The sequence below is a fragment of the Rhinoraja longicauda genome, chromosome 14, assembly GCF_053455715.1.
Source record: "Rhinoraja longicauda isolate Sanriku21f chromosome 14, sRhiLon1.1, whole genome shotgun sequence".
NCBI classification, from domain to species: Eukaryota; Metazoa; Chordata; class Chondrichthyes; order Rajiformes; family Arhynchobatidae; genus Rhinoraja; species Rhinoraja longicauda.
The window spans coordinates 47,803,719-47,818,900 of NC_135966.1; the positions used below are offsets into that span (position 1 = coordinate 47,803,719).

A 15,182-nucleotide genomic window follows, 5' to 3' on the forward strand; every position below is an offset into this window, starting at 1 on the left:
TCTTATGAAATCCTGGAGAGGTGAGGCTTCCATTCATTGCATGTTAAAAAGAGGGAGGGTGGGAGGGAGGGAGGGAGTTGATTGATACATCATAAAATCCTGAGGGAATCCTGGCAGGGTTGAAGTGGGGTCGCTTATTGGACAATCTAGGACTGGAGGTCACTATTTAAAAAGAAGGATCACCTATATAAATTCACTGTTTCTGTGGGTGTTGAATCTTTGGGACTCTTTTCTTCAAAGGGGAGGAGTCATTGTACATTTATGATATGTAGATGGATTTTTAATAAGTAAGGAAGTGGAAGTCCTGGGGTTGAGGTTACAGTCAGTTCGGTCATGGGTGTGGTGAATCTGTGGAATTCTTTGCCACCGAAGGCAGTGGAGGCAAAGTCAGTGGATATTTTTAAGGCGGAGATAGATAGATTCTTGATTGGTACGGGTGTCCGAGGTTGTGGGGAGAAGGCTGGAGAATGGGAGGGAGAGATAGATCAGCCATGATTGAATGAATTGTAGCAGAGTAGACCTGATGGGCCGAATGGCCTAATTCGACCCCTATTCTTTATGACCTTGGTAAATGACAAGCGTGGCACAATGGTCCGGCTGGTAGAGCTGCTGCCTCATAGCGTCAGAGAATCGGGTTCGATTTTAACCTTGTGGAGTTTGCACCTTCTCCCTGTGACTGCGTGAGTTTCCTCTGGGTGCTCCGGTTTCCTCCCACATTCGAAAGATGTGTGGGTTTCTAGGTGAATTGGCCCCAATTGAAAAATTGCCCCAAATGTATAGGAAGTGGTTGCAAGCACAGAACGTGAACGGGTGAGCAATGGTTGGCATTGACACAGTGGGGCCCAATCTGGGTCTCTGGTCTCTGATGCTGTGAGGCAGCAACTCTACCACTGTACCACTGTGCTGCCCTCGGTGAGCACGCAGAGATTGACTGTGTCCACTGCACTACACCTAAGTCTGTGAAAGGTGCAGTATAAACGTGAGTTCTTATAAAAAATATTATTTTGTTAGGCAAGTTTCTTTTGGTGAGGTTTAGTTGGATTATCCCTTCACACAGCTTGCCTTGGTTTGTCTGATTCATCTCTTTCCCAGCTGACAAGGGGCAGGGGCACACTATGGAGCTGTCCTCGAAGCCTGAGACGTAGTGGGTGCAGACGAGGGACTCCTGGCTTGAAGTGATGCTAATGGCATCATTTGCAATTGGCAGCACCATGGTCTGAAAGTGGTGCAAATAAACATGAGACCAATCGCTGCGTAGGGGCGGCACACGAGCTGCTGCTCGGCTCCAGAGACCTTGGTTCAATTCTGACCTTGGGTGTTGTGTGTGTGTATGTGGAGTTTGCACGTTCTTCCTGTGACCGTGTGTAGAACATGGGTTTGCTCTGGCTGCTCCGATTTCCTCCCACATCCCATGTGTGGGTTTTGTAGGTTAATGAGCCTCTTGTAGGGGCACAGGGATTGGTCCAGACCATTGAACCCTCTGATTGGTAGAAGAGGTGAGGAGGTGCGCAGGAAAAGGTACCGGGCAGTCTGGTTTAGAACTCCGAGAGAGACAGTAAGATTTATGGTTGTCTGTCGTTTAGTGCGTTGGTTGTCACGGTTGTTAATCTTACAATAAACATCTACCTCAACGCACATCGCCTACGACTCGCCATACTCTATAAATTGCCCCTAGTGTGTGGCGAGTGGATGGGAAAGTGGGATAACGTGGAACTACTTTGAAGGGGTGATGTATGAGTGGTGTGGACTTGGTGGGCCAATGGGCCTATTTCCACACAGTGTCTCTAAACTAAACTAAACTAAACTAAACAAAACATGGAACTCGTGTGAACTGGTGATCATTGGTCAATGTGGACTCTGAGGGTTCAAGGGCTTATTTCCGTACTGTATCACTAAACTAAGTGAATGAACTAAGACTCAATCTATGAAATCTGACAGCCTTTTCTCTTTGCTCCCTCTCTCCATCCTCCCTCTCTGTGTACACAGCACCCAACTTGGGCAGAGATCCGAGTCACAGCCGAAGGAAAAGAATACGTTTTACAGATCCAGAAAAATGAGTAAGTGCAACATGAACTGCAATGGCGATGCTGTGCAGAATGAAGAGCGCTGTGGGGGGGGGGGGGGGGGGGGAGGGCAGAATGATGGTCACTCTATCTTGTAACTGAAGTCCTTCATCCCAGGAGCCATTGTTCTAAATCTTATCTGCATCTCTTCAGGATCTTCACCCATGTTGAAAGGATTGGATGTAGTCCTCCAGTTGAGACATAATGAGATGCAACGTAACTTCCCAGTGTTTGCGGCCTAGTGCCTTTACCTCTGAGAACATACCCTGCCTCTTTAAGGATTAATGCAGTGTCACCCTGTCACTCTCTACACCCTTTAGGACTGTACCTCTTAATCTATGTTGTACCTCCTTATTCACCCTACACTTCCCTGTATTATATTTCATCTGCTGATGTATTCCTGTCTTTGGGGCGTCTCGCTGTTTATTGAGTTTCCAGACTTTGTGTTAGCTGCAGATTTGGAAGCCGTACCTTGCATTCCAATTTCTAAGCCATAAATGCACTTTAGAATGATTTGGGATTGATGTACCTTTGAATTCTTGTGAAGAGATTGCCAATACACACTCTGGTTTAATGGTCTTGGTGACTGGGGGGGGGGGAAATCCGAGACTTTAATCACTGCACAATTAACAGAAATGTAGACTTGTTTGGAAGCTACTGATGAGGGGAAGAAAAAAAAAACGAGGAGTTTATGCTTCGTCCATTAGAGGAAAGAAGTTTACAGCTTGACCCATCACTTGCTTAAATTCAGTTCGGATGACTTCACTTTCAAATTACAACACTCATTTTGTGTCAGTGTAAAGATGAATGCCTACAGAAAATTGCAATGGTCAACTGTTCTATTCCAAAAGTGATATAAAACTGCTCTTGAAGTGGCCATGATACGATAAGTATAATAATAAGCAGACTCAAAATTTGCTTTATTTTATTTGAAAGATATGGATGTCAGTGATAAGGTCTGTATTTAATGCCTATTCCTAATTGCCCAGGTGAAAGTGCTGTCATTTTGAATCACTGCAGTTCTTGTAAGACTAATTTTCATATTTGTCTCATCACCCCCCTTAAAATGAGACTGTTGTTTTAGCCAACAAGGGATTAATGAGGTAACTTATGAGAGAGGAACAGGGTAGATAGGAATTGGCTGATAACAGTCTGATGGGGCAGCTTCCTCATCTGTTACCTATCTATTACTTGCTAGCTCATCGCCTGCCTCTTTACATTGATTGCTTCCTCCTTTTCAAATCTGGTTGAAGGGTCACCTGTTAACATCCCTCCACAGAAGCTATCCACCAAGCTGAGTTCCTCCCAACTGCTTTCTCTTTTGCTGTAATACTCTAATTTCAGGCAAGCTGCAGCCCCTCCGCCCCTCCCTCTCCTCCTATTTACTCTGGTCCTCTCTCACACTCCCCAACGTCTCACCTTAATCTCGCCCATTTTCACCCCCCTCCCCCATTTATTTTACCCCTCCTCCCCCTATTGCCCACTCCTCCATTCCCTGCCCTGCCCTTCCCTTCTGCCACCACCCCTCATTTAGTTCCGCTCTTAACCGTACTTCCCCATCCAATTCCACAATCTGCAGCCCTCAAGAGTGCCGGAGTAACTCCGCAGGTTAGGCAGCATCTGTGGAGAAGATGGATAGGCGACGTTTCGGGTCAAGACCCTTCCTCAGCCCTTCGTCTCCAATTATCACTCCACCCTTCCCTCCCCCACCTGACTGTTATCTGCCAATTACCTCCGCCTACCTAACCCATTGCTTGCTAGCTCTTGCCCCAACCCTTCCCCAACAGCTTTAGACTGTCTGTTTCCCTTCTCCTCTTTCAGTCTAGATGAAGGGTCTCAGCCCCAAACATCAACAGTCTATTTCCCTCCAATGTTTCCTGACCTGCTGAGTTCCTTCAGCTGCTCTGTTTTTGTGGTGACAGATTCCAATGTCCATGGTCTCTTGTGTCACCATGGGTAAATTGGGCCTTTTGGGAGGCACACATAGATGATCATAAAAGTATGTATCGGGTGATCGAATTGATGAGAGTGTGGGGAGAATAGGTTACAAGGAAAATGAGTGAGACAATAAGAGTCGTCTGAAAGCCAACATGAGCTTACTGGGCCAAGTGGAGGTAATACGCTCCAGTGAGCACTGCTTGCATTACATCCTGCTTGCATTACATCCTGCTTGCATTACATCCTGCTTGCATTACATCCTGCTTGCATTACATCCTGCTTGCATTACATCCTGCTTGCATTACATCCTGCTTGCATTACAACCTGCTTGCATTACATCCTGCTTGCATTACATTCTGCTTGCATTACATCCTGCATTGCTACACTTGGCAAATCAAGTCTGGCCCTCCCAATGTATCATGGCTTACACTTAGCGTGATAGAGTCGTCCAACATGGAAACAGACTAATTTGATTTCAAGTCCAATCCCCAATCCCCGCTAACACTAACCCAACATTACTCCAATTTCGTACTCGTAGAAACATAGAAGCATAGAAAATAGGTGCAGGAGGAGGACATTTGGCCCTTCCAGCCAGCACCGCCATTCATTGTGATCATGGCTGATCATCCACAATCAGTAACCCGTGCCTGCCTTCTCCCCTTATCCCTTGATTCCATTAGCCCCTAGAGCTCTATCTGTAGTGTTAGTGTGCGGGGATCACTGGGCGGCGCGGACCCGGTGGGCCGAAGGGCCTGTTTCCGCGCTGTATCTCTGTATCTGTATCTATCTAATTCTCTTTTAAATTCATCCAGTGAATTGGCCTCCACTGCTTTCTGTGGCAGACAATTCCACAAATTCACAACTCCCCATGCACCCATCAATTCCACCCCAGGGTTTCTTGTCAACACACCTATATGAGGGGCAATTTAGAGTGGCGAATTAATCTACCAATTCACAAGTCTTTGGGATGTGGGAGAAAACCCACGTGGTCACTAGGGAGAATGTGCAAACTCCACACAGACAGCATCCAAGGTCAGGATTGAACCCTGGAGCTGTTAGGTAGCTGCGCTTCCAGCTATGTCCATTGGACATTAAAGCCGGGATTGTCAGCACTCGTATCTAACTAAAGAAGCTTTGGAGGAAGTGTATTTAATATTAAGCAAAAAAAACAAGTGCTGGAGGAACTCAGCAGGCCAGACAGCATTAGTGGAGGGAAGTAGGTTTGGGCTGGGACTTCTTATCAGATCCATTTTCCTCCATAGATGCTGCCTGACCCACTGTTCCTCCAGCACTTTGATTTTTTTGTTTGCTCGAGATTCCAGCATCTGCAGTCTTTTGGTTCTCCTATTTATTATTGTATGCTACTAATTTAATTCTGGGTTTGAGGTTCTGCAGAACCTCCTGTGAAACAATCTTGTTCATTTTCAACCTGAAATGATCCTCTCGATAATAGAATGAACCAGTGGGATGGAAACCGTTTCTGATCCCGAGTCACAGACATACCACAAGCAGCCGCTAATCAGATATTATGGATATTTATAGATGCTCCTTTTAAAGTGTCTTTGTTTTGTTTCAGTGTGAGTATGGCAGGCCCCTGGCAATCAATAGCTCACATTGTAGCAATGCGCTAATCAATTGGTTCTACACAAGGAAGCCAGTTACCAGAAATGAATCATACAAATGTGAATGTTTTAAATCTTTAATGCATGACTCTGTATTCTTGAATATTCAGCATGACTTCACCCCAAAACTGGTTCAACAAGAGTTAAAAGTGTGGTACAGCGGTAGAGTTGTTGCCTTACAGTACTTGCAGCACCAGAGACCCGGGTTCGATCCTGGCAATGGGTACTTGTCTGTACGGAGTTTGTACGTTCTCCCCGTGACCTGCATGGGTTTACTTTGAGATCTTCGGTTTGCGTCCCACACACCAAAGACCTACAGGTTTGTTGGTTAATTGGCGTGGTATAAATGTAAAAATTGTCCCTAGTTTAGGGTAGTGTGAATGTGCGGGGTTCACTGGTCAGCACGGAAACAGTATCTCTAAAATTCTAAACCTTAGACACTAAAACTAAAAAGCCCTGATCTCATGGAAGAATCCATGGATGATGAGCTAAAAATGGTTAAAGATGAGGTATTTGTCAATTCTTCAGGGTGGTACGGTGGTGCAGCGGTAGAGTTGCTGCCTTTCAGAGCTCTCAGCGCCAGAGACCCGGGTTCAATCCTGACTACGGGTGCTGTCCGTACAGAGTTTGTACGTTCTCCCCGTGACTAGCATGGGTTTTCTCCAAGATCTTTGGTTTCCTCCCACACTCCAAAGACGTACAGGTTTGCAGGCTAATTGGCTTTCTATAAATATAAATTGTCCCTAGTGTGTGTAGGATAGTGTTAGTGCGTGGGGATCGCTGGTCGGCGCCGAGTTGGTGGGCCGAAGGGCCTGTTTCGGCACTGTGTCTCTAAACTAACAGTGAATACTTCGCTCAACACCTGAGCTCAGTCCGCGTTGGCCAATCTGATCTCCTGGTGGCCGAGCACTTCAACTCCCCATCCCACTCCCAGTCTGACCTTTCTGTCATGGGCCTCCTCCAGTGCCATAGTGAGGCCCACCGGAAATTGGAGGAACAGCACCTCATATTAGGCCTGGGCAGCTTGCAGCCCAGTGGTATGAACATCGACTTCTCCAACTTTAGATAGTTCCTCTGTCCCTCTCTTCCCCTCCCCCTTCCCAGTTCTCCCTCTATCTTCCTGTCTCCACCTATATCCTTCCTTTGTCCCGCCCCCCTGACATCAGTCTGAAGAAGGGTCTCGACCCGAAACGTCACCCATTCCTTCTCTCCTGAGATGCTGTCTGACCTGCTGAGTTACTCCAGCATTTTGTGAGTGAATACTGAGGGATGAGTTGGGCTGACAACTTCAACGCAGTGCTGAGGAACTGCTGCACTGGTGGATTTTTGATGGGTGGCAAAATCAAGATACTGTCTGCCCTCTCAGTTGGTGACTTGGTACCCTGTCTAAGAAAAGCTGGGGGTGTGCAGGGTGGGATTATCACTGATATCTTGGCTAATACCCGTCCCTCAATATATATATATATTTTAATTGACTATCTCATCCTTGTGTGTGTGAGCTTGCTCAGCACTTACGAGTTACTGTGTTTTCAGCATTGATTACACTTCAGGAGAGCAGACCATTATCCATTTTTATTTGTATCTGTCTAGTTACTCAAGGTCTGTGAGGCAGAATACCAATCAATTCTTACCCCTTCTCCTACAGATACTGATTACGTGATCTTCATTTCCAACAGGTTTTATTTCCAATTTGCGACATTCACCTTTTCTCTCTGTCTCTTACATTTGTAATGTCACAGGCAAGTTTAATATTTTATTGCAGGCGATGCCCATTTAAGATAAATCGCAAACAGAACTGGGAGTTTATTCGCTATTGAAGGATATTCACTTGTGCAGAATCTGAAGGGCTCTTGCCAAAGAACGAATTGAACAGCCCTTCGAAATATATATTGGGAAACTCCTTCATTACGTACAGGCACCTTCTCCATGGCAAAAAATGTTTTGTGTTCTCCTTCAATTCAAGGCCGCGAAATATGGTACCTTCCCCAGTCTTTCCTGAACGTGGAATAAAGTTCTGCAATTTACAATTGACACTGAGCCAGGAGTGAAATGTGAAGAGAACAAACTGTTGGCATGTCGATATTAAATCCAGATTAACACAACAAAGTGTGAGGAAATTATAATTGCGACTGGAAATCCTGGTTTAGTAGAGGTTTTCTGTTGTCAGAGATACAGCATGGAATCAGGCACTTCGCCCCACTGACTCCATGCTGAACCCAATATCTTTCCAGGTTCCCCATTTAATTTCCCCCTCTGTGTTCAAGCAATACCCATTTTCATTAGCCTTCATTTAAGCCGAGGCTGTGTCACTCATGATGGACCTTGGCACTTTGCCTCAGAATGTTAATGGAATCTAAAAGAAATCTTGCCTTCCAAGTAAAATATGCATGCACTGCAACTTAATATTTGACCGTTAATCTGGCAGTGCTTCTAAATGTGTTTCAGGCAACACTGTGAAGATGAATGAAGGGGACGCCAAGTGAGTTGGTTTAATGGGATCTTACTGAAAGCACACGATACCAACAGGCAGAGCACACTGCTTTAAACACATTCATCCAGTGCTTGCTGCTGCCTGAGTGATCTCTTAATTTCAAGGTCGTCGTCCTTGGCAATTGTTATAGTTTCTCCTTTGAACATCAGCCAATTTGCACATTGCTGAGAGTATTTTTGTTGGTCCAAGAATTATCTAATATGCAAAAACACTTCTCTTATTAACTATAAAAGGGAATATAAAAGGGTTTTCATCTCCAGTTACTGTGAGGCAGAGATTTGTCATGAATACATCACTTCTCAAAAGTAATGTAAAGTTGTAGGCAACTGTTATAGTCTAATCCCTTGTGTGGGGTGAATAAACTAAGATATAGATTTGTAATAACATGGAAAGAATCCAGCAACTCATCCCAGGGCAATTTTACAGAACAATTCCAATACTGTAAAGAGTATTCAAATTAAATTTGATCAACATGCCATCCTTCACTATAAGAAGCCATTCCCTCCACCATCCACACCGCGAAGCCCAGACACACACCAAACACTGGATGCACTGCACGAGTCACCAAAGCTTCTTTAATAAGACTTCCCAACCTCATAGAAAGGCTATCACTGCTCGCTTTTCTTCCTAGTCACATTCCATCCAAATTGGATCCAGGTTCCTTTCCTCTATCATCACTTTTTTCAAAGTCCTGGAGCAACTTACACTGGGCAAGTTAGAATTGGCTCCAGTTGTTTTTGAAGGGCAACTAGGGAAGGATGGTAAAATGTGAATCACAGTTCCTGTAAACAGACACCTTCTCCATGGCAAAAAAAATAATTGTGTTCTCCTTCAATTCAAGGCCGTGAAATATCGTACCTTCCCCAGTCTTTCCTGAACGTGGAATAAAGACACGTTCACGTTTACAATTGACACTGAGCCAGGAGCGAAATGTGAAGAGGAGAACAAACTGTTGGCATGTCGATATTAAATCCAGATTAACACAACAAAGTGTGAGGAAATTATAATTGCAACTGGAAATCCTGGTTTAGTCGAAGTTTTCTGTTGTCCGAGATACAGCATGGAAACAGGCACTTCGCCCCACTGACTCCATGCTGAATCCTCGATCACCGGTTCACACTCATTCCATGTTATCCCACTTTCTCATCCACTCCCTGTGCGTTGAAGGCAATTTTACCGAGGCCAATAAAACCCCCCACATTTTTGGGATGTGGGAGGAAACCGGCGCACCCAGAGGAAACCTGCGTGATCAGAGGGAGAACGTGCAAACTCCACATAGATGACGCCCGAGGTCAGGATTCAAACCAGGTCTTTGGTGCTGTGAGGCAGCAGCTCTCCCAGCTGTGCTGTTTTGCTGCCACAAAGTGGTGTGAATGCACCTCGTAGAATGGAATCAGCGGAGGAGAAGGCAAAAGCAATTCGACCGGTGCCATTCCCTTGCTCTTTCTCTGCTGCTCTCCAAATCTTTATCCGTGTGACAACATGAATGAGTCTCGAAGTTGGGAGGCCATGTTGCAGTTAAGTAAGACGCTGGTGGATATTGTGTTCAGTTCTGGGAAGCCTGTTCCAGGAAAGATGTTGTCGGGCTGAGGCGGGTGCAGAGAAGATTTACAAGGATGTCGCCAGGACTCGAGCTAGAGGGAGAGGTTGAGCAGGCTAGGGCTCTTTTCCTTGGAGTGCAGGAGGATGAGGGGTGATCTTATGGAGGTGGACAAAACCATGAGGGGAATCAGTCAGGGAGACGCACAGTGTGTTGGCCAGAGTGGGGAAATTGAGAGCCAGAGTACAGAGGTTTAAAGTGAAGTGGGGGGGGGGGGGGGGGGGGAGATATAATAGGAACCTGAGGGGTAACTTTTTCAATGGCAGATGCAATTTAATGTGGATAAGTGTGAGGTTATCCACTTTGGTGGTAAGAATAGGAAGGCAGATTATTATCTGAATGGTGTCAAGTTAGGAAAAGGGGACATACAACGAGATCTGGGTGTCCTAGTGCATCAGTCACTGAAAGGAAGCATGCAGGTACAGCAGGCAGTGAAGAAAGCCAATGGAATGTTGGCCTTTATAACAAGAGGAGTTGAGTATAGGAGCAAAGAGGTCCTTCTGCAGTTGTACAGGGCTCTAGTGAGACCGCACCTGGAGTACTGTGTGCAGTTTTGGTCTCCAAATTTGAGGAAGGATATTCTTGCTATTGAGGGCGTGCAGCGTAGGTTTACTAGGTTAATTCCTGGAATGGCAGGACTGTCGTATGTTGAAAGACGAGTGACTAGGCTTGTATACACTGGAATTTAGAAGGATGAGAGGGGATCTTACCGAAACATATAAGATTATTAAGGGGTTGGACACGTTAGAGGCAGGAAACATGTTCCCAATGTTGGGGGAGTCCAGAACCAGGGGCCACAGTTTAAGAATAAGGGGTAGGCCATTTAGAACGGAGATGAGGAAAAACTTTCAGTCAGAGAGTTGTGAATCTGTGGAATTCTCTGCCTTGGAAGGCAGTGGAGGCCAATTCTCTGAATGCATTCAAGAGAGAGCTAGATAGAGCTCTTAAGGATAGCGGAGTCAGGGGGAACGGGGTACTGATTGAGAATGATCTGCCATGATCACATTGAATGGCGGTGCTGGCTCGAAGGGCCAAATGACCTACTCCTGCACCTATTGTCTATTGTCTATTTTTCCACACAAAGGGTGGTGGGTGTATGGAATGAACTGCCGGAGGAAGTAGTTGAGGCAAGTACTGTTGCAATGTTGCAGAAACATTGGGGCAGATACATGGATAGGCCAGGTTTGGAGGGATATGGGCCAAACGCAGGCAGGTGGGGCGAGTGTAGATGGGACATGTTAGTCGGTGTGGGCAAGTTGGGCTGAAGGGCCTGTTTCCACACTGTATGACTCGACTCTATGAATCATTCGTTATAATTATAGCAGCTCATCCAAATTCAATACCCAGCTCCAGATTTCTTCCCATATTGCACGAGCCTTGTAGCGCTAAGAACAATATCTAATTCCTTCTTGGAAATTGTTAATGATTTAACTGCTTTCTGCGGTGGAGTATACCTTGGGTGGATAGTTCCCCATCTCCTACATTCTTCCTTTCTTAAATAGTGGACTCGCATTTGTTGTCCTTCTGTCAACTCATTCTATTCCCCACACACTCCTCCGGTCCATTACCCACCCGTGTCCCCCACTGGCTCCCCAGTCCCCACCCGCCACTGTCCCCTTCAGCTCACCGTCCCTCCCTACTTTGGTTCCACCCTTTCTCAGCAGATTCTATCATTTGCAGCTCTGGTTGCCTTCACTAATCACCTCCCAGTCTCTCTTGCTATCTTCACCGTTTCCTCCCCCACTCCCTCCACTCACCTTCATCTGTCACCCAGCCCCTCCTCATCTGGATCCACCATTTGCTTGCCACAACCTCTTTCCACTGGCACTGCCCTTTCAACCCGGGTGAAGAGTCTCGACCTGAAATGGTGGCTGTCCATTTCTCCCTACGGATGCTGCCTGACCCACTGAGTTCCTCCAGCACTTTGCTTTCTACACCAGAGTCCATGGACTTTTTGAACAAGGCAGCCATTTTGCCCATTATCCACAACATTTCCCCTTTCAAAGCTCGGGGATGTCGATCAGCAGGTCATTGGGATTGATCAGTCTTCAGGATCATTAACATCTCTAGTTTTATTTATTTACCTATATTAATTTCCACATTTGCATTGGACCTTTTCTCTCGGAGGTCTTCTGTGGACCTTGCATCTTCTTCTTGTGTATGGCGTGCACAGCCTAAAGTTGTAGGCCAAGGGTAGACATCCAGGCCAGGGCAGCATCAGTTGCTGGGTGGATGGCCTTGATGCCACCAGGGAAAAGCCTCAGTGAGCAGTCATTCACGATGTGTGGGATGGTCTGGTCTGGATATCCACAGTGGCAAGCAGAGCTGTCTGTCTGTCTGTCATCCCCCACTTGTGCAGGTGATGGGCTGTTCTTGCATGGAGGGTGCGGATCCTATTCAGGGTTAGCCATTGCTTGTGATGGAGGTGAAATCCGGGTGGTTTCACTGTGGGGCCTGTGATGACCTCTCCGTTGTTGGTGTTGGCATCTTTCCAGGCTCTGCACCACTCAGTCTCGGGGTCAAAGTCTTCCAGGAATTTGGCTGAAGTCCGGATGGGTTTGCGGGACTTCAGGTGCATGTTGGGCAGATTGTTCAAGTCAGCGTGGATGGGAAGGTCAGGGTTAGCCTTGATGGTGCACTGATCTTTCAAACCCTCTCCCTTCTGCGTATGCTGGTAGGGGCGATGTGAGAGAGGACAGGGAGTCACTGCAAAGGTGTTGACTTAAGCATCCCTGTGAGGACCCGCTTTGCAGAGTTAAGGACAGTGGACCTTGCATAATGCCCATCTGCATCATGCAGCCAGACGAAGTATTTGTTTAATGTCTCCTCTACTTGCTTCCTTTTGAACCCAACTATCTTCTGCTTGAAGGCTTTAGGTCAACTTGGGCCATGATTTCCAATTGTTTGTCACCATGTACGTGCGGCACAGTGGCGTAGCGGTAGAACTGCTGCCGTACAGCACCAGAGACCCAGGCTCGATCCTGACCACAGTCTGTACGGAGTTTGTACCTTCTCCCTGTGACCCGTGTGGGTTTTCTCTGGTATCTCCGGTTTCCTCCCACGCTCCAAAGGCGTACAGGTTTGTAGGTTAATTGGCTTTGTTAAAATTGTAAATTGTCCCTCGTGCGCGTTAGATAGTGTTAGTGTGTGGGGATCGCTGGTCGCCATGGACTCGGTGGGCCGAAGGGCCTGTTTCCATGCCGTATCTCTAAACTAAACTAAATGGTAGCCATTTGTCATGTCCATGTGCAGACAGATTTAGAATACAGATGAGAAGGAATTTCTTTAGCCAGAGGGTGGTGAATCTGTGGAATTCAATGCCACAGATGGCTGTGGAGGCAAAGTCATTGGGTATTTTTAAAACAGATTGATAGGTTCTTGATTAGTAAGGGGGGGTCAAAGGTTGCAGGCAGAAGGCAGGAGAATGGGTTGAGAGGGAAAAATAGATCAGCCATGATCAAATGGCAGACAGAGTTGATGGGCCGAATGGCCTAATTCTGCTCCTGTATCTCATGGTCTTCTGGGTTTTATAATGGGCAAGTTAATGATTTGCGTTTTGAGGGTTGTGTGGGAAATGAGGACTTACTGAAGGGCAGAGGGGCGAGGGACATTAGATGAACAAGATGTGGTGCTGATACAGATTAGGTTTTTGCAAATCTCAGGACGGTGGAGGTTGAATAATCTGCACCCTTTGACTCTCCTTGTACAAGGCCCATCTTTGTCAGCATGTGGGCGCGGAGAACGACCTGTGTTTTCCAGAACAAGGTGCAAGCTGACGTTATTTAGAAGTAAATTTTCCTTCCCTTTTTAATTTCAATTTACAGACGGATGTTGTGTGAGTGATGGGAGACCTCTGAGCACCACAGGGACGTATCATATAGCACTTAATGGGACAGGGCATTTATTATTGAGCAGTCTCTAAAGGGAGGTGATACTTTTTCTATGAACCGGCTGTCACGTCTGGTCAGGCTCCAGGATGTGAGCTGGGGATGTGACAGTTCAGGGCCCTTGGGGCTCTCCTCAACCTGATTCCATCATATGATGCAGGTGGTGGCCATTTGGCCCATTGAGCTATTCCACTCGTTCGATTGCCCCACTCATTTCCCTGCAACCTACTTTCTCCAAACTCACAGCTTCGACTTCCAGCCGTCCTGTTTAGTTTAGTTCAGTTTAGAGATACAGCGCGGAAGCAGGCCCTTCAGCCCACCGAGTCCACACCGACCAGCGATCCCCGCACATCAACACTATCCTTCACACACTAGGGACAATTTTACATTTATACCAAGTCAATTAACCCACCTATTTGGAGTGTGGGAGGAAACCGGAGCACCTGGAGAAAATGCAAGTGGTCAATGGGAGAATGTACAGACTCTGTGCAGACAACACCCGTAGTCGGGATCGAACCCGGATGCATGGCAGATGCAGCTTAATGTGGATAAGTGTGAGGTTATCCACTTTGGTGGTAAGAATAGGAAGGCAGAGTATTATCTGAATGGTGTCAAGTTAGGAAAAGGCGACATACAACGAGATCTGGGTGTCCTAGTGCATCAGTCACTGAAAGGAAGCATGCAGGTACAGCAGGCAGTGAGGAAAGCCAATGGAATGTTGGCCTTCATAACAAGAGGAGTTGAGTATAGGAGCAAAGAGGTCCTTCTGCAGTTGTACAGGGCTCTAGTGAGACCGCACCTGGAGTACTGTGTGCAGTTTTGGTCTCCAAATTTGAGGAAGGATATTCTTGCTATTGAGGGCGTGCAGCGTAGGTTTACTAGGTTAATTCCTGGAATGGCAGGACTGTCGTATGTTGAAAGACTGGAGTGACTAGGCTTGTATACACTGGAATTTAGAAGGATGAGAGGGGATCTTACCGAAACATATAAGATTATTAAGGGGTTGGACACGTTAGAGGCAGGAAACATGTTCCCAATGTTGGGGGAGTCCAGAACAAGGGGCCACAGTTTAAGAATAAGGGGTAGGCCATTTAGAACGGAGATGAGGAAAAACTTTTTCAGTCAGAGAGTTGTGAATCTGTGGAATTCTCTGCCTCAGAAGGCAGTGGTGGCCAATTCTCTGAATGCATTCAAGAGAGAGCTGGATAGAGCTCTTAAGGATAGCAGAGTCAGGGGGTATGGGGAGAAGGCAGGAACGGGGTACTGATTGAGAATGATCCGCCATGATCACATTGAATGGTGGTGCTGGCTCGATGGGCCGAATGGCCTCCTCCTGCACCTATTGTGTATATTGTCTACCGCTGTGCCGCCAGGTCTGTGAGGAGTAACTTACAGCAGCCAATTAACCTACCTGCCAGTAAGTCTTTGGATGTGGGAGGAAACCCATGTGATCACAAGGGAAACTGGTCCCCAGAGCAGTGGAGGAGTAGCACAAACCACCACACATCGAATGATATAAGTTTGTGTTTGATGCTTCAAACAGGACCAAGAAAGCAAATAATGTTGCAACATCGCTATCCA

General features: G+C 46.5%; 1 protein-coding gene across 1 annotated transcript in view; it reads left to right on the forward strand.

Moving 5' to 3' along the window:
• adam19b (ADAM metallopeptidase domain 19b) overlaps positions 1-15,182 on the forward strand; it is a 157,285-nt gene that overhangs the window by 30,535 nt on the left and 111,568 nt on the right. Inside the window, exon 3 of the mRNA XM_078411234.1 lies at positions 1,987-2,057. Coding sequence (XP_078267360.1) covers positions 1,987-2,057 — 71 coding nt within the window. The remainder of the gene's footprint in view (positions 1-1,986; positions 2,058-15,182) is intronic.